General features: G+C 41.4%; 1 protein-coding gene across 1 annotated transcript in view; it reads right to left on the bottom strand.

Annotated features, from left to right (window-relative positions):
* Positions 1–549: 549 nt before the first annotated feature.
* Positions 550–23,339, bottom strand: part of VSTM4 (V-set and transmembrane domain containing 4) — a 66,181-nt gene continuing 43,391 nt past the window's right edge. The window contains exons 7-8 of the mRNA XM_075842842.1: positions 6,404–6,450; positions 550–3,184 (exon numbers count right to left, since the gene is read on the bottom strand). Coding sequence (XP_075698957.1) covers positions 2,993–3,184; positions 6,404–6,450 — 239 coding nt within the window. The 3' untranslated portion in view covers positions 550–2,992. The remainder of the gene's footprint in view (positions 3,185–6,403; positions 6,451–23,339) is intronic.

Below are 23,339 nucleotides of genomic sequence, written 5' to 3'. Positions count from 1 at the left end.
ATATGTGTTTTTTAAATAATTAATAAGTGGTGAGATGATCCCAGAAAAAATAATTTGACTGAATGTTGTTGTTGTTTTTTGTTTTTTTTTAAATACTTACCTACCTCGTCCTTTGTCTATCCTATGGCCGAGACGTGCACCCTGGCACTTCCTGGTTAAAGGCGAGGGCTGGCACTGCATCCCCAACGTGACCGCTGACAGATCCTTTAGCACTATATAATGTTGTGCATTGTTGACATATCCTCCATAGGTCCTTTTCCCCCTACGTCAGCCCCTTCCCCAATGTGACAGAACGCAGTGCGCATATCAAATGCACAGGCAACACCTGTAATGGCTAAATGGGGACCGGATGTCATGTGCATCATTTTTACTGCTACGTCACAAACGACGTTCTGTCAGCGGAAAATTCATGTGATCGGCAGACGGGACATCATGCTGAAGCAGGTAACTGCACCCTTCCGATTATGGGAGAAAAAGGTCGCCAGAGGCGCAATTGAAAATACAGTCATATGAGAAAGTTGCTTCACTCGCGTCCACAAACATGTCATTTTATTTATCGGTGATGGACAACCACTTTAATCATCAATCATTAAGTAAATCATTAGGAAACAAAGTACCTAAGAACAAAAATTGTAATGAGCGATCAGACATCTCCCTGTCCTGCTGCTCCTTCTCCCCTCTCACAGAATTCAGCCTATCAAACAGACACTGAGGAAGAGAGTAAAATGATCCCAGTCCTTCCCACCTGCTTTATGTCTTTGCTGTACTATTGAAAACCAGCTTTTTAATGACTCAAGACATTTTTGAACATTTACAGAGATGCTGGCAGAGAATACGGAATACAGCCTACTGCAGGTGAGGAAGATGTTACTTTACCCTAAAAACATATATAATTTTCATATATTTACATGTACTAATCATTTATGCAAAAAATAAAAATAAAAATAAGAAAAACGGTAATGACAGGTACATAATATATATGTTATGTTTCTACAAATTCATAATAAGTAGGCATGCATATGTGTACACATGAGGAATAACACTATTTCGGGCCATTATATGACTTGTATATGGCATTATTTAGCAGTTTTCTCCTCTGCGGGCTGTATCTCTAATTCTCAGTTTTCACTGAGCTAGTGGACAGAGCCTAACTGCTATCATGTCTTCTATACACTGCACACATAGAGAAGAGAAGAATCCTGCTCCCCTATCTCTATCACACATACAATAGTGAGTGTCACTATTTACAGGGGGCTGTGTGGCACTATCTACAGGGGGCTGTGTGGCACTATCTACACGAGGCTCTATGGCACTATCTACACGGGGCTATGTGGTAGTATTTACAGGGGGCTGAGTGCCACTATCTACAAGGGGTGTGTGGGACGTTCTACAGGGAGGTGGCACTATCTACAGCGATGCATGTGGGACACTATTTAAAAGGGGGTTGTGTGGCACTATTTGAAATGGGCGTGGCACTATGTACAGAGGGCAGTAAGTATCACTATCTACAGGGGTGTGGCACTATTTACAGGAGGCAGTGTGACACTATTTACAGGGGGCTGTGTGGCACTATTTATAGGGAGCAGTGTGGCACTATTTATAGGGAGTAGTGTGGCACTATCTACATGGGGATGTATGGCACTATCTACATGGAGCTGTGTGGCACTATTTACAGGGGGCTGCGTGGCACAATCTACAAGGGGGTGTTTGGCACTCTACAGGGAGGTGGAACTATCTACGGGGGTGGGTGTGTGTGTGTGACAATATTTAATGGGGGGGGGTGTGGCACTATTTAAAAGGGGGCGGCACTATCTACAGAAGGCAGTGAGTGTTACTATAGATGTAGCCATCTTTATCTTGACTTTTAACGCATTAAATAAACAATGGCTAGATCTCTCATCTTGACTTTTTCAATAACTTTTCAATGGCTTTTGTTGTGTGATATCACGCTGCAGCAAGTTAATAGAATCAAGATAAAGATGGCTACATCTTTATCTACAGGGTGTGTGGCACTATTTACAGGGGGATGTGACAATATCTACAGGGGGCAGTGTATGGTACTAGCTACAGGGGTTTGTGTGGCGCTATCTACCGGGTGGTGTGGCATTGTCTACAGGGGTGTGTGGCACTATCCACAGGGGGCTCCATCTGGGGCACTTATTACAGGGGGCAGTGTGACTAGCACGATCTACAGGGGCAGTGTGTGGCATTATCTACAGGGCATGTGGTGGCGGTGTTCCACTATTCGCCTGAGGCAGCAGAAAGGATAAGTGCACCCCCTGAACTTGTGCTATTGATTTAGGCAAAGTTTTTTGAAAGGCAGTGTTTATTTTCTATATTCATCAGAGTCCAAAATATGAAACGGCATTTGGCATATGCAAAAAAAAGACTGGCAAAAACCACATCCTCCAAACATTTGTTTCTTTGTTTCTTCAGGCTTTGTATTCTTACTTTAGGATTTTTCTCTCCACTCTTCCTTGTAGTTTGGAAATATTCTTTATTCATCTTGCATTCACAACGTGTTTAAGATCAACCAAAAGAGTTTAAATAATATTTTAGTCTAAGGATCAGGAAGGCCATTCCAAAATCTTAATCTTATGTTTCTTTACAAAGTGCCAGGTTCATTTAAAGTGTTTCTCCCTATTTTGTTGTACTAGTAGAAATCTTTTCAGCTTCTGCTTCTTCGCAGACTTTAGTATATATATATAAAAAAAAATAGTCATTTAGTAGAGTCCACTCTTCCCTCTATCTGCACAATATTTCCTACGCTACAGGCACCACACAACCCGCAATCACAACAGATCGCAGCTTGGGTTTTCTTCTGATTATTCTTGCATTGGTGCACCTCTTCCAACTTTTTTTATTTGCTGATCAAGCAAACTCTCTGTTAGTATCACCAAATCTAAAATCTTGATAATAGCTACAGTATAGAGTATATGTTAAATTAGAAAGAAAGTTTATGATTATATTTCCTTTGTCAAAATTCCAGTTTTCAGGTTTTAGGATTATTTCTTTCTAAGACTTGGTTGACCTGTAAACTCGGATTCTGTCTGGTCAGGCACTTCTCTTGTTTTTCAAACAGTATTTGTGCATACACTGTGCTTGATGAGGATTCTTTTACAGGTGGTATAGGTTTGATCAGCTCCAATTCGGCATATGTTAAACCTTCTTCCACTAGCCTTGGCTGAGAAATTGTGGGAGAAATAAAAAGACAGAGAAATTGTAGTGAATTATATAATATTATATAGTAATATACAGTATATGTATGTTTATATATATATATATACACACAGCAACTATAAAAATAATAGCAGTGAGTGTGAAAAAGCAAATAAAGCGCAAAATCATTATGATAACTTTTATTTGCCTAAATGCTAATGCACTGGAAATACTACACATTCAATTCCAAATCGAAACAATAACCACTTTTATCCAGTTTGTGTTAAATACTTTAGATTTCACTTTGCAGAACTAATATTGGTTTCTGAGAACTGCTTGACATCTGTGTTGCATGGAGTCGACCAACTTCTGGCCCCTCTGAACAGGTATTTATTCCAGTCCAGGAAGATTGGACGACATTCCACAATTCTTCTGCATTTTTGGGTTTTGCATCATAAACCACATTTTTTATTTCACCCCACAAGTTCTCTCTGGGATTGAGGTCGGGGGATTGTCTGGCCACTCCATTACCTCAATCCTGTTTGTCTGTAACAGAGATGTTGTTCGCTTACTTGTGCGTTTTGCGTCATTGTCGTGTCGAAACACCCATTTCAAGGGTATTTTTTCTTCGGCATAGGGCAACACGATCTCCTCAATATTTTGATATATTTATGATCCCTTGTATGCGATAAATAGGCCCAACACCACGGTATAAGAAACATCTCCATATAATGATTTTTGCAGCACCTTGCTTTACTGTCTTCACAGTCTCCTGTGGTTTGGATTTAGTGCTCGGGGGTCGTCTGACATTCTGTCTGCGACCACTAGACCCCAAAATAACAATTTTGCTTTCAAAAGTCCACAAAATGTTGCGCCATTTCTCTTTGGGCCAGTCCATGTGTTCCTTGGCAAATTTTAACCTATTCAGGACTGTCTTTTTTTTAACAACGGGATTTACGGGGAGTTCTTGCTGGTAACTTGACTTCACTTAATCGTCTTCTGATTGTAGCAGAACTCACTGGTAACTTCAGATCTTCTATGATCTTTCTGGAGGTGATCAGTGGCTGAGCCTTTGCCATTTTGGCTGTTCTTCGATCCATTCGCACACTAGTTCCCCGCTTCATTCCGCGTCTTTCAGGTTTTGGTTGCCACTTCAAGACATTTTAGATAATTTTAGCTGAGCAGCCTATAATTTGGAAGGAATACTGAAGTAACACATCAAGGCATCAGCTGGAAAGTTGAAACTTGGTCGTAACTGGGTCTTCAAGCAGGAAAATTAGCCAAACTATTCTTCTAAAGTTTTGACAAAATGACTTAAAGACAACAAAGTGAAAGCGTTAGTGTGGCCAGCTCAAAGCCCTGGCCAGAATCCCATAGAAAATTTGTGGACAAAACTGAAAGAAATGTGTTCGAGCAAAGAGGCCCACAAGCCTGACTGACTTACATTAGTTCTGTCAGGAGGAATGGGAAAACAGTCCGGTAAACTATTGTGAGTGTAATGCCGGTAGAGGGTGCTGCTCCTGCTGTTGGTCCGCACTGGCATGTCCCTCACCTGCCTCGCCAGTGGCCTTCTCTCCTGCATTGCCGTCGGCATCTTCCCCCTGCCTGTCCTCACGGCTGCTTTAATCTTAGACGCATGCACTGGTCATCTGGCTGCCTGTATCCAACTATCCGCTACCAGCCTGTATCCAGCTATCCATTGCAGCCTGTGTCCAGCTGCCTGATACCAGTTTGGATACCGCTGTCTGCCATCAGTCTACATCCCGCTGTCTACTGCTAGTCTGTATCCAACTACCTGAGATGAGCCTGAAGCTTCCTGCCTATTTCGAACTCTGTTTTCTGATCCGGATCCATTTACCAAGGTATCATCTGCCAGTGCCTGTACCCTCAGTGTGCCATGGTATCCTTTCGCTGCTCACACCGGGACTACCTCAAGAGGTGGTGACCTTGTAGTCTCCTCGCAGTGAAGTCCAGATTACCGTATGGGGTTAAAGGGTGAGGATCGGGGAGGCTCTTTAGATAACACCCCTAGAAGTGGCCCTAAGGCAAACTAGTGGAGTAGCACAGAGGGTCCACAACCCTCTGGTCATTACAGTGAGAAGCTTGTGGAAGGCAAGAAAACTTTTGACCCAATAATATGTCACGTCAGGGCTAATGCATCTCAATGCGTCTAATGCACAGTTTAAATCAAACGATTTAATCTTGTATTTTATGTCCTTTTTGAACTTGTATTTAGTTATTTTTCAATCTACTCTTGCATTGATGTATTTATTCCCTGTATCCATCACACTTTGACCCCTAAATGTGTCGCTGCCCCCTTACCCTCTCACTGTGGTGAATTTTTTGCTTTTAAATACCTGATATTTCTATACTTATGCATAAGGTGTTTTTTGTTTTTAAAAAGGGGCTAGCATAGTCCCGGAACACGTTGACACTACTGACAATAATAAATAATGCAGAAGAATTTCAAAACATTATTTCATCTCAATCTTCATTCTTCTGGATAAGCAGTGCCACACACTACCAATTTTTCCCTTTTTTTCCCCCTAAAATACTCAATAAAAATATTTGGCCCTCCTGCCAGTGGAACTAGGAAGGTAAATCGGCAGCAACATCCATTACTCAACACACACAAAACCGATTTGCCCTGAGTACAACGCAACCAGGTGAGCGCCTGTCTTTAACACTAGCTAACAATCTAATACCTAAACATCCTACCCTATGAAGCGCCTTAACTTTTTCTTCCAATAGCTATATCTAATGCTGGCCTCGGAACAGGAGCCCAGGCCCGCTGTACTACTACTAAGGTGCACTCAGACATGGATATTTGCCTTGTATTTTCGCAGCATAAAAATATGCTGTAGAAAATGTTAATGTATGCCTATCAACAAACACCTTCACAAATGGAAAGGGTTCAAATGACCTTGTTACTAAAAATGATCAAAACTCAGTAAATCTCATGTATTTAAATGTTTTTGACACAGATATTAAGATGCTCATGATAAGATTATTGTTACAGTAAAAATGAAAATCAGTTGTTGAATGATGATAAATTGATCAAAATGAGTTCATCAATGTATTTCTGAATGAACATCAAAACATTTTTGGGAGCACCATCTATGGATTGAATTAAATAAAAAGAAATTGGAGCTTATAAAATATAGTGCACCTGGATTTTATTATCTCTCTTAGCTTCACCATAGGACTCATTTTGTAGCCTTTATATTCAATTGGAAATACTCACTAGCAAGAGGTCCTTCCGAGAGTTCCCTTCCAAGCTGATTAGAGGTCCTGCAAAAACAAAAACACACATGGTGCAGTAACTTATTGCAAACATGTTAAGATAAGAATAGCAAAGAAGGTTGGTACCACAAAAAATATTTGAAAACTTGCACAGAAGAAAATACAATTTTGTTTAATAAACCTAAAGGGGTTATTCAGATTTATGTAAATTCACAGTATAATAAAATATATTGCAGCTTTCTAATATACTTTCTATTTCGAGGAGAAAGACAGCCTTGACTGTAAACTGAGAGTCCATACCTGCACTGTAGAAAACTCTCAGAATGGAAGACAGCCTAATGCTCCCTTCCCATCACGTTTGTACCCTACGGTTATTGTGTACGTCTAGAAATCTCCCAACGTACACGATAAACGTATCCATACGGCTAAATTAGCCAGACAGAGACAAAAAAAGTTTCATTTTATGTCTCCGTCGGGCTGGTACATGTCAGTATACCTTTTTGTGAAGCATAGAATAGACTACGCTATTCCATTTTAAGAAATCTCGCAAAAAATGTATACTGTGCGGTATACTTTTTTTGACATGGCAGCCTATAGTTGATGTATACTACTGTATGGCATCTGTCACAGATATACAGTACGTTAAATATATACGTCAGGAAGCTCCCGACATCACTGTCCACAGGAGCTTCCAAATGCCAGAGTGCCAGGGCAGAGAATCCGGAGCGCTCTGCCCGTAGAACTTTGCTCCTGGGGAAGCTCCTGACATCATTGGCCATATATGGACAGTGACGTCACAGACTTCTCCAGGACCGGAGTCCCTGCCTAGATCACTTCCAACACTTCAGCACGGGCTTCGACATCGCAAAGCTCTTGACATCACTGTCCATACATGAGCAGTGATGTCAAGGGCTTTCCCAGGGCATTAGTGCCCAGCCAGAGGTCCGTCATAGCTATACATTAAATGTATACGTCGGGAAGCTCTCGACATTACTGTCAATATATGGACAGTGATGTCAGGAGCCTCCCAATGCCGGAGTCCCCGAACAGAGCATCGGAAGCGCTCTGTCCATATATGGACAGTGATGTCAGGAGCTGCCCCAGGGCCGGAGTCCATGGCCAGAGAGCTTCCGATAATCTGTCGGGGGGCACTGAACTGCTCCTGAAATCACTGTCCATATTTTGATAGTGACATCAGGAGCTTCCTTGGGCACAGCGATTTAGGTAGAGCTCTGCCTGAAAGGGTTTGTGTGATGCGTCCCAATGTATGCCTATACAGTGGGATTCGTTGCAACTTTCGTTGGAGGTATACGTCAGGCGTTCTCCTAACGTATACCTTTGATGGAAAACAAAAACATGATGTGAGGGGGGCTTAATATGTGAGAATAAAAGGCCACGTTCAGACATTCAGATTTGTTATGGAGCCATCCTCAATAAATCCGCTTAAAAAATGTGCAAGATAATTATACAGATTTTGCTGGGATTTTGCAGTAGATCTCACTCCTTGCTATTCAACAGGTGAAGTCCATGGCAGAAGAGAGTAGGCTGTGGATTTTAAAATCTGTGCCATTTTCTTTTTGCTGCTTGTGGATGTTTTTTTTTTTAACTTCATTTACATGCATTGTTGCATTCAAAAGCCACAACTGATCTAGTACATCCATACATGATGCAGAAATGGAAGTCATTTTCCAGTATCTATTCTAATTGTAGATGTAGCAAAGGAGCTAATATTCTGTTTTAGAATATGGGCCAAAAGTTTGTTGAACTTGTTTTGCCATGTTTTGTGGGAAAAAAACGTTCCAATCCAACTTGGCTTTATACTTATTTTCTGTGAAACCAGATATGTGTTTTTTTCTTTCTTGATATAAATTTCTAATTAATCTATTTCTTAGATGTCTTCAGCAGGTGCTGGCGACAGAGATTGGAGGAATGCTGTTTTAAAAGGGTCTATGTGCAGCGCCAGCCAGGGCCAGACTGAGACTAAAAAGCAGCCCTGGCACACAAACCCCAGCAGCCCACATACAGTACACTATCCTTTCCCAATGTTGTGGATAAATAGTGGCGCACTGCAGATAGGTTTGCTTTGATTTGCCAAGCCCCTTACATATCCCTTAAATATGTAAAGCTCCTAACAGAACTACTACCAAGCAAAATCCATGCTCCAAAATCCAGATGGCGCACCCTCCCTTCTGAGCGCTACTGCGTGCCCTCTTGTCTGGCGTTCCCTTCACTGTGTCGCCGAAATAACCGTGAATGCTACCGGTAGTTGGGTCCTGTCATTGTAAGGAGGGAGTGCTAGAAATTTTGGGTGTTCTCCTGACCATTAGTGTGCCATTTTTAGGTAAGAAATAGTGCTATTGGCTGTGCCAGAGTGCGCTCCAAAACGGAGCTCTCAGTCTGCACTTCCGCTCGGCGCCATCACCAGGCCAACCCCCTATGCCCTCACCTTTGATGCAAATTAGAATTATCCCCTCCTGGTGTTTGGATGAATTAGTGGACATCAAGGCTCCCTGGTCACAACTTCTCAGTTCCCCTATTAAAGACATTTGTTCCCAAGGTTCTCTTCCAGACATCTCTTCTTTGTTACCTTGAAGTGACAATATGGAACTAACGTTTTTGCATGGTTTATCTTTTAGACAAAATCTTTTAGGATGTTCCTGCGTCTTATACCTTCTCCACTTAGATTTGGCTCCAGGTGAAGTATCATCAAGGAGTTTCTCCAACCAATTCACTTTCTATGTCCCATACTTACTCGCTATTACTATTACAGAACTCTGGCCCAAAACCACAAGATATAAGGGACTGGGAGAATGAGCTTCATAAGCAATTAACAGAGCTTGAATTTAGAAGCATCCTGTCTAACTCTACACAGTTTCTCGAGGTGTGTTAAGGTTCAAGAGAGTTTGCTGGTATAGAACACCGGTATTTTTGTACAAGATTAGGCTTTTTCTGCACCAGGTATATTATCTCACATTTAGTTGAGAAGCCCTGGAATAGTGCCTTTCTGGGAAGGAGTTAAGAAGGAGATAGAGAAAAGTTAACATCACAGATCTCATCTTTGTCCTGAAACGATCCTCCTCTGGGTCCCCTCCCCGGACTACAAACCGTCCAAGCATTGTTTGGTCACCTGGCTGGTACAAGCAGCTAAACTGCTTATTTCCGTACACTGGAGGGACCCAGAACCTCCTTTGATCCAACATTGGCTGGAAAAGGTCCATCAGTTGTACAATTTCTAAGAACTATTTGGGTGGGAATCTGGTAATAGACCAAAGATCTTCCGCACATGGGACAGGTAGATTAAGTTTAAAATGTACAGAATGGGACTTCTCATACTCCTTCTCTCGCTATCTAGACTGATTGTTTTATAACCTGTATGCTGCTCTTCTCACCTACTCATATAGCGACATATGATGATATCTCTTTGGCCTGAAACCTTGGGTATTCTAATTCTATGGTTATCGCCACTACATATTTACCTTCCTGATACTTCTAATAATCTTCCAAAACAGACGATACCTTGATTGGAGGTAATTCTCCAACTTTTTATTTTGCTTCCCTTTCTTTCATTATGTTTTATTAAGCGGTCTGGTCTCGACCACATTTTGTATTTTGTACTATATAAATTATTTTATGTTCACTTAAGCACCCTTTAGTTGTCTGTTTATCTATAGACAACCTTACATGACTGTCCTTCTTGGTAACAGTCTCTAATATATTAATAATTTTGCGCACTTCTTTATGAATTTTTTTATGTGTTTTGGAGATTTATGTACCTACAATGTTGAAGGTTTTTTATTATGAGATGTGAGGTATTGGTATGTTTATGAATGTTACATTAAACTAAATGTTTCGATCTGTGGATGTATATTGAATATACCACTTTTGTAGTGGAATATATATAACTAATTATCCATGCACCCAACTCAACTGGGATATTTGTTAATATCCATCATTTTAATTATTAAATGTTCCATTCCTTTTTTGAATTTTTTTCTTTTATGTCATATGAGCAATGTTTTTCTCGATTTCCATTTTTTCAGGTACAAATTATAACTGCCCTTTTAAATGTAAAATAATGAATCAGATGTAAAACACTTGTATTCCCTGGTTGGTTTGATTACATTGAACTGTGAAAATTATAGATCCTGCAACATTGAATGGGTCACTGTATTCTTTAATTCACTTACCTTATTGCGTTCTGCTCCGCCCAATCGGGTGCGCGCTCCCGACGTCCGCGGCCGGGACTGGGTGAGGCCACGCCCGTACCTCCAATAGTGCGGTGCGCATGTCCGGATCTTCTGGTACGCGACCAGAGACCGGATGTGCGCTGCAGCGCTGGAGGACGGAAGTGGGGCACGCCACACTTCCGGTTTCGCCGTCGGGTGCGCGCCATACACTTTTGAGTGGAATAGAATGTAATGGAATACACCTGGATAGACAGGGTATATAGGGTGCCCCCTGGTCAGACACACTACACCCCCTTGAGGAAGCGGACATTCGCGAAACGCGCGTCGGGGCGCACACAGTGACGATCGGGACTTAGCCTAGAACGCTTATGGGTAAGATCATCATAGTTATCTCTATATTTAGGGCCTGGTTTAGACCCGTTACCCACATCACCTGATGCTTGTTTTCAGGAACACTTAGGGCATGACCACACATGGCGGAATTCCTCCGCAACTGTCCGCATCAATGCCGCACCTAATCCGGGTTGCGGATTACGGCTGCGGATCTGCACAAAATGTGCAGAAAATTGATGCGGACTGGCCGCTGCGGACTGCGGGAAAAGTGCTTCCCTTCTCCCTATCAGTGCAGGATAGAGAGAAGGGACAGCACTTTCCCTAGTGATAGTAAAAGAAATTCATACTTACCGCCCGTTGTCTTGATGACGCGTCCCTCCTTCGGCATCCAGCCCGACCTCCCTGGATGACGCGCCAGTCCATGTGACCGCTGCAGCCTGTGCTTGGCCTGTGATTGGCTGCAGCCGTCACTTACACTGAAACGTCATCCTGGGAGGCCGGACTGGAGACAGAAACAGGGAGTTCTCGGTAAGTAGGAACTTATATGTTTTTTTACAGATACATGTATATTGAGATCGGTAGTCACTGTCCCGGGTGCAGAAACAGTTACTGCCGATCGCTTAACTCTTTCAGCACCCTGGACAGTGACTATTTACTGACGTCTCCTAGCAACGCTCCCGTCATTACGGGAGCCCCATTGACTTCCTCAGTCTGGCTGTAGACCTAGAAATACATAGGTCCAGCCAGAATGAAGAAATGTCATGTTAAAAAACCAATACGCTCCGCACCACACATAACATGTGCATGACAGCTGCGGACTTCATTGCGGAACTTAGAATCTCCATTGAAGTCAATGGAGAAATTCCGCCATGAGTCCGCAACCAGTCCGCCACTGCTCCGCAACATCCCTTGCATGCTGCGGACACCAAATTCCGCTCCGCAGCCTATGCTCCGCAGCGGAATTGTACGCATCGTGTAAACGAACACTGCTAAATTAAAGTGAAAGTCAATGGAGAAACGGCTCCGCTGCGGATTAACGCTGCGGAGTGTCCGCAGCGGAATTTAAGTGAAAATCCGCCATGTGTGAACCCGCCCTTACTCCTTTCAAACAGTGTCAAAGTAGGAGATGAGATGTTACTATGTTATGTCATACTAGTGATGGTCTTGCTATAAACCTATATTTTACAAGGGTTCTTTACATTTATCTTGGCTTTCCTGTTCTGTCTCTATGTCATTTTATTGGAGTTTCTCCTAATTGATATATTCCTTTAAATGTTTGTCATTTTGCATATTTGAATAAAGTTTTGTATTGATACTTTTTGATAATATTGGCTACAGACTCTGTTCTTCTTTTGTCTATATGTATATAAAATATATGTCTATACAATTTTTTATTTTTATTTTTTTCAACTACTGTTATTGGTACATAAGATTTCTTACCCAAACAGGTTTTGGGATATCATTTGTTTTATAAGCCGCCCTGCGTGGTCAGCAATTGGCTTTCTGATCGATTGTTTGTCTTTTTATCAGTTGTTAAAAACGTTACTAAAAATAGAATTGAAAAAACCCCAAAACAACTTGGTGTATGTAAACGTCTGTGCCACTGGGAATGCAATGAAAGAAAGAGGCTGAAATAAATAATTATCTCTAGTAGTATTCTAACATTTCACATTCTTAAAACATAGAAGCAATCCTAACTCACCCAAGAGAGGGACATGAGCTACCACTGTAGTGTTCCTGGCCTAAGCACTTAAAGGGGTTTTCCGAGTTAAAATGTGTATGTGTTAATGCTTGTAACTTATGAATGTAAATACATTTGTAATATACTTACATTTTCCAAATTGGCACTAGTCACTAGTGACGTGCTAGTAACGCATGCGCGTTACTAGCTGTATAACATGCATGCGCGGCCCTCGAGAATGGCCGGGACCGCGCATGCACATTACTGGCTGTACAACAGAACAGCCCATACACGGCACGTCACTAGTGACGTGTCGTATACCCGGAAGAAAGTTGATGATCAACACAGTGGCCAGAGAGTGACGTCTCCCGTCATGTACCCCACGGCAGCATCTGGAAACGGGGCCAATTTGAAAAATGTAAGTACATTACAGATGTATTTACATTCATAAAATGTGTGTGTTAATGCTTGTAACTTAACTCGAAAAACCCCTTTAAGACCTAAGCCACCCAGCCACAGCACACTTGTGCCCTGATTTGGTCTAAAGTGACTTCTATTGAATGTCAGATTACCGCGTTTTTCTATGAGGTGAAAAATTTGTTTTCCGGTCGAGCCATTGGGACACTGAGCATCTAGCTCTCAGCGTATGTGCTCAAAATTGATCTTTCCCCCTTTCCCTTAGAGCACCACCTACGCGGGGACGAAACGTGATACCTGTTTGAGTGATAAGTATATTGCTGATATCTGTAAAAGAACACCGGTTCACCTGCATAAGTAACTTCCTTTTGCAGCAACCTTCTCATTACCCTGCCTCCACACAGCAAGGAATCCCTTTGTAGGATTAGAACCAGGGTCTGCACAGAAGACACCCCTTTTAGACACCATTCCACAAGCTTAGGTTGGTCTCTGGGCTTTCTTATTGTCCCCATAAGACCAAATGTAATTGTCACCTCCATCAGGAATAAGACATGTCATCTTTGGAAGAAATTGCGCCTAGCTGTCGACAGTAGAGGTAGCGCACTGGTAAAGTTCTCTGCTGATAAATTAGAGGATGCAGGACCATGCAGGTTCTATCCCCAGGACCCCCTCTTTGTGTCTCCAGCCTTGAAAGCCTTTCACAAGGTGAGGTGTCCTTTAAAAAAAAAAAATGGAGTAATCAAATTTTTAACAAGAGAAACTTTAGATCACAAACAACATCACGGTGTGGTGGCTTGGGGCTTAAGTGCTTCAAATGGGTTTTACTATCGTGTCATCCCATGTTCCTGGGTTCAAAGCATCCTGCATGCCACTTGTGTGTTTGATGGTGTTCTCTTTACTTATACTTGCTTGAAGGTGAAAATGTTTTTCCAACCATTTTGTCAAGATGCTGAACCTCAACAGGGCAATGCATTTCTCCTTTTAAATAGGGGGAAAAAAATAAAAATAATAAAAATAAATAATGTGTCCTGACTCACGGCTTATGTGATCTGAGTTTAGCACAGGAATCACTTCTGTACAATGTGGGTTCCAATACCCATGTTGGCCTCCTGGTGACCTTGGGCTGCTCCCCCTTTCCCAAAGTGCCACCTATGTAGTGCTGAAATTTGCAATAATCTACTATATAAATACAGCTGTCTTGAAAAAGAGACAACTGCATAACTAACTTTCTTCCTATAAGTAACTTTTTTATGCAGCAACAAACTCATTGCACTGCATCCACACCATTATAATGAGGACCACCAAGCAAAGAATCCCTTTGGCCAAGACCACATATCAGGATTTGAACCAGGGTCTGCATAGAAGACACACACTGTTTAGACACTCTTTAATCTCTATACCATCAGCTCAGGTTGAACACAGAGCTTTCTTATTGTCCCCATAAGACCGTAGGTAATCGTCACTTCCAGCAGGAATAAGAACATGTCATCAGTGGAAGAATTTGTGACTGTCTCTCAAAAGCAGAGGTAGCGTGCTGGTAAAGTTCTCTGCTGATAAATTAGAGGAGTCAGGAACATGCAGGCTCAATCCACAGGATCTTCTCCTTGTGTCTCCTGCCTTTCACCAGTGCAGGTTCACAAGGTGAGGGATTCTCTTAAGAGAAAAATCCCTTACCCTGTTGAGTGTCAAGCACTTGACAAAATGTTTGGAATTTTGGCACAGGCAGCAAGCTTGTATAAGTAAGAAGAACAACATCTTCCACACAAGCAGCAAGCTTTGAACCAAGGTGCATGGGTAACACTCTAGTGTTCTTAAACTCAGCACTTAAGCCTTAAGCCATAAGCCACAAGCCACTCCAGTCACAGTGCTGTCAAGCCCCAATGTGATCTAACGTTTCTCTTGTTGAAAGTCCGATTACCCCTTTCTTAAAGAGGTGATAAATGTGTTGTTGTGTATCTGCTGTCCAGCTGGCTCACAGCTTTTGTGATCTGAGTTGGGTGTAGGGATCACTGCTATACAATGTGGGTTCCAATCCCCATGTTGTCCTCCTGGTGACCTTGGGGTGCTTCCCCCTTTCCCAAGTTGCCACCTATGGAGTAATGGGTTATGATACCGGTGTGAGTGATGAGAAGTTTGTTCAAATTTTCGGCTAAGTACAGCTTTCTCAAAAAAAGAGACAGCTGTACAACTAACATTATTCATATAATTAACTTCCTTATGCAGCTATGTACTTACTGCTATGCCTCCAGACTGCTATAAACACCACCCAGCAATGTACCTTTTTGATAAGGTCACACATCAGGATTAGAACCAGGGTCTGCACAGCAGGTAATCAATGTTTACATGCTACTTAAGCCCCAGACCACCAGCTCAGGTTAATATCTAGGCTTTCTTATTGTCCCCATAAGACCAAATGTAAATGTCACTTCCAGCAGGAATAAGAGCAGGTCATCAGTGGAAGAATTTGCAAAGGACTCTCCCCAGCAGAGGTAGCGCACTGGTAAAGCTCTCGGCTGATAAATTAGAGGAGTCAGAAACATGAGGGATCTCCTCCTTGTTTTTCCAGCCTTGAAAGTATTTCACCAGTGCGAGGCATTCTTTTTAAAGGAGAAATGCATATCCATGTTGAGATTCAGTTCCTTGACAAAATTGTTGGAAAAACATTGTCCCCTAATGTATAAGTGAGGCGAATGCCATCTACTACACCAGATGCATGCTTTGAACACACAGACTAACTCTGTAGTGTTCCTGAACTCAGCACTTAAGCCCCAAGCCACCACACCGCCATACTTTAATGTGATCTAAAGTTACTCTTGTTAAAAGTCCGATAACTCTTTCTTTCTGTTTTTTTTTATTTTATTTTTTTTAAAGTTTAAAAGAGGTGAAAAACATGTTCTGGTAAGGCTGGTGTGCAGCTAGCTCACAGCTTGTGTGAGTTGAGCGCAGGAATTACTTCTACACAATTTGTGTTCTAATGTCCATGTTGGCTTCCTGGTGACCTTGGGCAGATCCCTCACTTTCCCATTGTACCACCTATGGGGTGATGGATTATGATACTGGTTTGAGTGATGAGTATATTGCTGAAATCTGCAATAATCTACTTTATAAATACAGCTGTCTCAAAAAAGAGACAGCTGCATAAGTAACTTTCTTATACAGCAACATACTCATCACACCCAGGACCACCTAGCAAAGAATCCTTTTGGACAAGGACACACATCAGGACTTGAACCAGGGTCTGCACAGAAGACACTCACTGCTCAGAACCTGCTTAAGCATCACACCACCAGTTCAGGTTGAACACTTGGCTTTCTTATTTTCCCCATAAGACCAAATGTAATTGTCTCTTCCAGCAGGAATAAGAACATGTCATCAGTGGAAGAATTTGTGGCTGGCTCTCCTCAGCAGAGGTAGCGCACTGGTAAAATTCTCTGCTGATGAATTAGAGGAGTCAGGAACATGAGGGTTCTTTCCCCAGGATCTCCTCCTTGTTTCTCCAGTCTTTAAAGACTTCCACCAATGTAGGTTCACAAGGTGAGGCATTCTTTTAAAGGAGAAATACATTGACCTATTGAGATTCAGCTGCTTGACAAAATAGTTGGAAAACCATTGTCACCTAATGTATAAGAAAGGAGAATGCCATCTACTACACCAGCTGCACTCTTTGAACACTTTGAACACACACAGGCTAACTCTGTAGTGTTTCTGAACTCAGCACATAAGCTCCAAACTGCCATGCCTTAATGCTATCTAAAGTTTCTCTTGTTAAAAGTCTGATAACCCTTTCTTTCTGTTTTTATTTATTTATTTATTTATTTATTTTAAATTTAAAAGAGGTGAAAATGTGTTCTGGTAAGGCTGCTGTGCAGCTAGCTCACAGCTTGTGTGATCCGAGTTGAGCGCAGGAATCACTTCTAACCCCCATGTTGGCCTCCTGGTGACCTTGGGCAGCTCCCTCCCTTTCCCAAGGATTATGATACCTGTTTGAGCGATGAGTATATTGCTGAAATCTGCAAAAATCTACTATATAAATACAGCTGTCTCGAAAAAGAGACCGCTGCATAAGTAACTTTCTTATGCTGCAACATACTCATTGCACTGCATCCACACTATTATAATCAGGACCACCAATGAAAGAATCCCTTTGGCCAAGACCACACTCCAGGATTTGAACCAGGGTCTGCACAGAAGACTCCCACTGTTTAGACACTCCTTAAGCACCACACCACCAGCTCAGGCTGAACTCTGGGCTTTCTTATTGTCCCCATAAGACCAAATGTAATTGTCACTTCCAGCAGGAATAAGAACATGTCATCAGTGGAAGAATTTTCTGCTGCCTCTCCACAGCAGAGGTAGCGCACTGGTAAAGTTCTCTGAGGATAAATTAGAGCAGTCAGGAACATGAGGGTTCTATCCCCAGGATCTCCTCCTTGTTTCTCCAGTCTTGAAAGACTTTCACCAATGTAGGTACACAAGGTGAGGCATTCTTATAAGGCTGGGTTCACACGAGCACATTAACGTCCGTAATGGACGGACGTATTTCGGCCGGAAGTCCCGGACTGAACTCAGTGCAGGGAGCCGGGCTCCTAGCATCATAGTTATGTACGATGCTAGGAGTCCCTGCCTCTCCGTGGAACTACTGTCCCGTACTGAAAACATGATTACAGTACGGGACAGTTGTCCTGCAGAGAGGCAGGTACTCCTAGCATCGTACATAACTATGATGCTAGGAGCCGGGCTCCCGGCACTGAGTTCGGTCCGGGACTTCCGGCCGAAATACGTCCTTCCATTACGGACGTTAATGTGCTCGTGTGAACCCAGCCTAAAGGAGAAATGCATTGCCCTGTTGAGATTCAGCATCAGCTTCTTGACAAAATTTTGGGAAAACATTGTCACCTTTAACCCCTTAATACCAAAGGTATTTTAACCCTTAATGACCAAGCAATTATTTAAGTTTTTCCATTGTCGCATTCAAAGAGATATAACTTTTTTTATTTTTACGTCCACATAGATGTATAAGGACTTGTTTTTTGTGGGACAAGTTGTATTGTTTAATAGCACCATTTTGGGGTACATATCATTTATTGATTAACTTTTATTAACTTATTTGGTGGGATAAAAATAATAACATTTTGCCAATCTTTTTTGTGTCCTAAATTTACACCGTTTACTGTGTGGTATAAATAACATAACTTTATTCAGTGGGTCGTTACGATTGCAGAGATACCAAATTTTTCTAGTTTTTTTTTATGTTTTACTACTTTTACACAGTAAAACCACAGTTATTTTATAAATTATTTGTTTTTGTGTTGCCATATTTAAAGAGCCATAACTTTTTTTTTCTGCTCCAAGCGGCACAGCAAATCTTATCCAGTGGGATCAGACTTTATCCAGCCCAAGAGGTAAACACTACTCGAGGAGAGTAGGTTCTAGAGAAATTAGGTGAATCAGAGATCTAACAATGTAAGGCAGGGTTTACACGAGCGTGTGCGTTTTGCGCGTGCAAAAAATGCGCCGTTTTGAGCGCACAAAAGGCACTTAACAGCTCCGTGTGTCATCACCATATGACACTCTGTTTGTAAACAGAAAAGCACGTGGTGCTTTTCTGTTTTCAGTCATACTTTTTACTGCTGTTGCACGAATCACGCGCGTTCCATGGAAGTGCTTCCATGTGGTGCGCGTGATTTTCACGCACCCATTGACTTCAATGGGTGCGTGATCCCCGGACAACGCACAAATATAGGACATGTCGTGCGTTTCATGCAGCGGACACACGCTGCGTGAAAATCACGGACTGTCTGCACGGCCCCATAGACTAACATAGGTCCGTGCGACGCACGTGAAAATCACGTGCGTTGCACGGACGTGTTACACGTTCGTGTAAATCCGCCCTTAGTCAGTCTACTGGCCTCTAAGCTTCATCTACCAGGGTAGGTATGGTGGATTTTAAAGGGAATGTGTTGCTAGAATTTTTTAAATTTTTTTTTTCAGTTGACCAATGTTTATATAACTAATTACACATTGTTTAACCCCTCCCTCTTTGGCCACTTTTGACCTTCCTGACAGAGCCTCATTTTTCAAATCTGACATGTTTCACTTTATGTAGTAATAACTCCGGAATGCTTTTACCTATCCAAGCGATTCTGAGATTGTTTTCTCGTGAGACATTGGACTTTATGTTACTGGCAAAATTTGCCCGATACATTCAGTATTTAATTGTGAAAAACACCAAAATTTTGCAGAAAATTGCAGAAATTTGCATTTTTCTCAATTTAAATGTATCTGCTTGTAAGACAGGCAGTTATACCACACAAAAATGTTGCTAACTAACATCCCCCATATGTCTACTTTAGATTGGCATCGTTTTTGAACATCATTTTATTTTTCTAGGGCATTACAAGGCTTAGAACTTTAGCAGCAATTTCTCACATTTTCAAGAAAATTTCAAAATGCTATTTTTACAGGGGCCAGTTCAGTTGTGAAGTGGTTTTGAGGTCCTTTGATATTAGAAACCCCCAATAAGTCACCCCATTTTAAAAACTGCACCCCTCAAAGTATTCAAGACAGCATTTGGAAAGTTTCTTAACCCTTTAGACATTGCGCAGGAATTAAGGCAAAGTAGAGGTGAAATTTACAAAGTTCATTATTTTTTTCCAGAAATTCATTTTGAATCCATTTTTTTTTGTACCACAGAATGTTTAACCCAAGAAATGCAACTCAATATTTATTGCCCAGGTTCTGCAGTTTTAGGAAATATCCCACATGTGGCTTTAGTGTGCTACTGGACTGAAGCACCGGCCTCAGAAGCAAAGGAGCACCTAGTGGATTTTGGGCCTCCTTTTTATTAGAATATATTTTAGGCACCATGTCAGATTTGAACAGGTCTAGTGGAACTAAAACAGTGGAAACCCCCCAAAAGTGACCCCATTTGGGAAACTACACCCCTCGAGGAATTTATCTAGGGGTGTAGCAAGCATTTTGACCGGCCAGTTTTTTTGCAAAAATTTTTGGAACAAGGCCATGAAAATGAAAATCTACATTTTTTTCAAATAAAATGTAGGTTTAGCTAATTTTTTTTCATTTCCAAAAGAACTAAAGTAGAAAAAGCACCACAACATTTGTAGAGCAATTTCTCCCGAGTAAAACAATACCCCACATGTGGTAATAAACGGTTGTTTGGACACACGGCAAGGCTTAGAAGGGAAAGAGCGCCATTTGGCTCTTGGAGATCACATTTAGTAGGAATGGTTTGCGGAGGCCATGTCGCATGTGCAAAGCCCCTGAGGTGACAAAACAGTGGAAACCCCCAACAAGTGACCCCATTTTGGAAACTATACCCCTTGAGGAAATTATCTAGGGGTATAGTGAGCATTTTGACCCCACAGGTTTTTTGCAGAAATTTTTGCAAGTAGGCTGTGAAAATGAAAATCTAAATTTTTTCACATAAAATGTAGGTTTAGCTAATTTTTTTTAATTTCCACAAGGACTAAAGGAGAAAAAGCACCATAACATTTGTAAGGCATCTTCTCCCAAGTAAAACAATACCCCACATGTGGTCACAAACATCTGTTTGGACACACGGTAGGGCTCAGAATGGAACTAGCACCATTTGGATTTTGGAATGGTTTCTGGGCGCCATGTCACATTTGCTGAGCCCCTGTAGTACTAGTACAGTGGAAACACCCCAAAAGTGACTCCATTTTGGAAACTGCACCCCCTAAGGAATCATCCAGGGGTATAGTGAAAATTTTGATCCCAAAGGTTTTTTGCTGAATTAATTAGAATTAAGCCATGAAAATGAAAAATAATTTTTTTTCCAACATTTTTCATTTTTACAAGGAATAGAGAAGAAAAAGCACCCCAACATTTGTAAAGTAATTTCTCCCGAGTACGGTAACACCCCATATGTGGTTATAATCAGCTGTTTACATATATGGGAGCATTCAGAAGAAAAGGAGCGGTATTTATCTTTTGGAGCCTAGATTTTGCTGGAATGGTTTGCGGATGCCATGTTGCATTTGCAAAACCCCTGATGTACCAAACAAAAGTGACCCCGTTTTAGAAACAACACCCCTAAAGGCATTTATCAAGGGGTGTAGTAAGAATTTAGACTCCACAGGTGTTTTTTCAGAAATTAATACGCAGTAGATTGTGCAAAGTGAAAATTGCAATTTCTCCACTGAAGTGCCCATTCACCGCACAAGATGTTGTGCCCCTAGAGAATCTTACCCCATAAATTTTTAAGCGGGTTCTCCCGGGTATGGTAATGCCTTACTTGTGGACATAAATTGTTTGGGCACACTGTAGGGCTAAGAAGGGAAAGACCACCATTTTGAGCATGGATTTTGCTTGGTAATAGTTCTGTTTGGGGTTTTGCTGGTATTTCCGTTTATAATGTGGGGGCATATGTAATCTGTGCGGAGTACATCAGGGTATATGTAATCTGTGCGGAGTACATCAGGGCATAATAAGAGGGTATAATAATGGGGTAAATAATACAATTATCCATAGATGTGTGTTGCGCTGTGAAGCGATCCGTTATGCTCAGGCCGGTGTCACACTGATAAACTGTTTTCTTTCTTATCCCCCTTTTGTAACGCTCTGCACCTTTTGGGGAATTTTTCTCCTTCGTAGTTTGGGAAATATTACTGGGAAAGTTTTGCACTGGTATAATACGGGCGCCCTCGCTTCCAGCGGATGTGCTGTGTCCCTTCCCTTTCCTAGTTCCTACTAGGGCCCTGAAACTGAAGGAATGTTCCCCTCCGGCCTGCGCATTGAGATGTTTTTTCATCACCGCATTCCTAGTGCCGTAACTTTTTTGTTTTTTATTTGAATGAGCGGTGTGCGGGCTTGTTTTTTGCGAGATGGGCTGTAGATTTTATTGGTACCATTTTAGAACACATACGACTTTTTGATCACTTTTTATTTCATTTTTTGGTAAAGGAAATTACCAAAAACAAGCAATTTTGGAATAGTTTTTTATTGGTTTTTTTTTCGGCATCTACAGTGTGCCCTAAATTACATGTTAGATTTATTCTGCGGGTCGATACGATTACGGCGATACCAAATTTATATAGTTTTTTTTATGTATTGCAGCTTTTGCACAATAAAATCACTTTTTTTATAAAATCATTTGTTTTCTGTGTCGACATATTCTAAAAAACTACCGTAAGACCCATAACTTTTTTATTTTTGCGTGCACAAAGCGGTGTCAGGGATTATTTTTTGCGGGACGGATTGTCGTTTTTTATTAGTACTATTTTGGAGTAAATGTGACTTTTTGATCACTTTTTATAGCATTTTTTGGAAGGAGATGTGGCGTTGTTTTTCATGTTTTTTTTTTTACGGCGTTCACCGTGCGGGATAAATTACATAATTGTTTTGTAGTTTGGGTCGTTACGTACGCGGCGATACCAATTATGTATAGTTTTTTTTATGTATTGCGGCTTTTGCACAATAAAATCACTTTTTTTATAAAATCATTTGTTTTCTGTGTCGCCATATTCTAAGAGCCATAACTTTTTTATTTTTGCATGCACAAAGCGGTGTCAGGGATTATTTTTTGCGGGACGAATTGTCGTTTTTATTAGTACTATTTTGGAGTAAATGTGACTTTTTGATCACTTTTTATAGCATTTTTTGGAAGGAGATGTGACCTAAAAACATAGATTCTGGGGCTGTTTTTCATGTTTTTTTTTACCGCGTTCACCGTGCGGGATAAATTACATAATAGTTTTGTAGTTTGGGTCGTTACGGATGCGGCGATACCAATTATGTATAGTTTTTTTTATTTTTACGTTTTTACGTTTTTTTCCATAATAAAAGACTTACTATGGGAAAAAAGTCAGTTTAGCTTTATTTTTATTTGAAATGTGTGTGTTTTTATTGTTTTACCACATTTTTATTAACTTTTTTTTTATTTTTTTACTTGTCCTGATGTCCCGATCGCTACTCTAATACACTGCACTACATACGTAGTGCAGTGTATTAGCGCTGTCAGTTATTCACTGACAGCAAGCCCATGAGGACGCGCCGCAGGCGGGTCCTCATCGGCTCCCGTACAAGGCAGACTCGGATGAAGCGCAGCATCTGAGGGGTTAATATGCCGGATCGGAGAATAGCTCCGGTCCTGGCAGTTACAGGAGGGTGCCAGCTGTATAATACAGCTGTCACCCCGCGGTGATGGTGCCGGCTCTGCTTCTGAGCCTGCACCATCACTGCGCCGTACATATACGGCGCTTTGCGGGAAGCACCTCCCGACAGCGCCGTATATATATTTTTTATAGAAAATATTATATTATTATATATTAGATTGGAAA

The sequence above is a fragment of the Rhinoderma darwinii genome, chromosome 11 (assembly GCF_050947455.1).
Source record: "Rhinoderma darwinii isolate aRhiDar2 chromosome 11, aRhiDar2.hap1, whole genome shotgun sequence".
Taxonomy (NCBI): domain Eukaryota; kingdom Metazoa; phylum Chordata; class Amphibia; order Anura; family Rhinodermatidae; genus Rhinoderma; species Rhinoderma darwinii.
The sequence above is the reverse complement of the archived record's forward strand: the minus strand, read 5'-3'. Positions and strand labels throughout refer to the sequence as shown.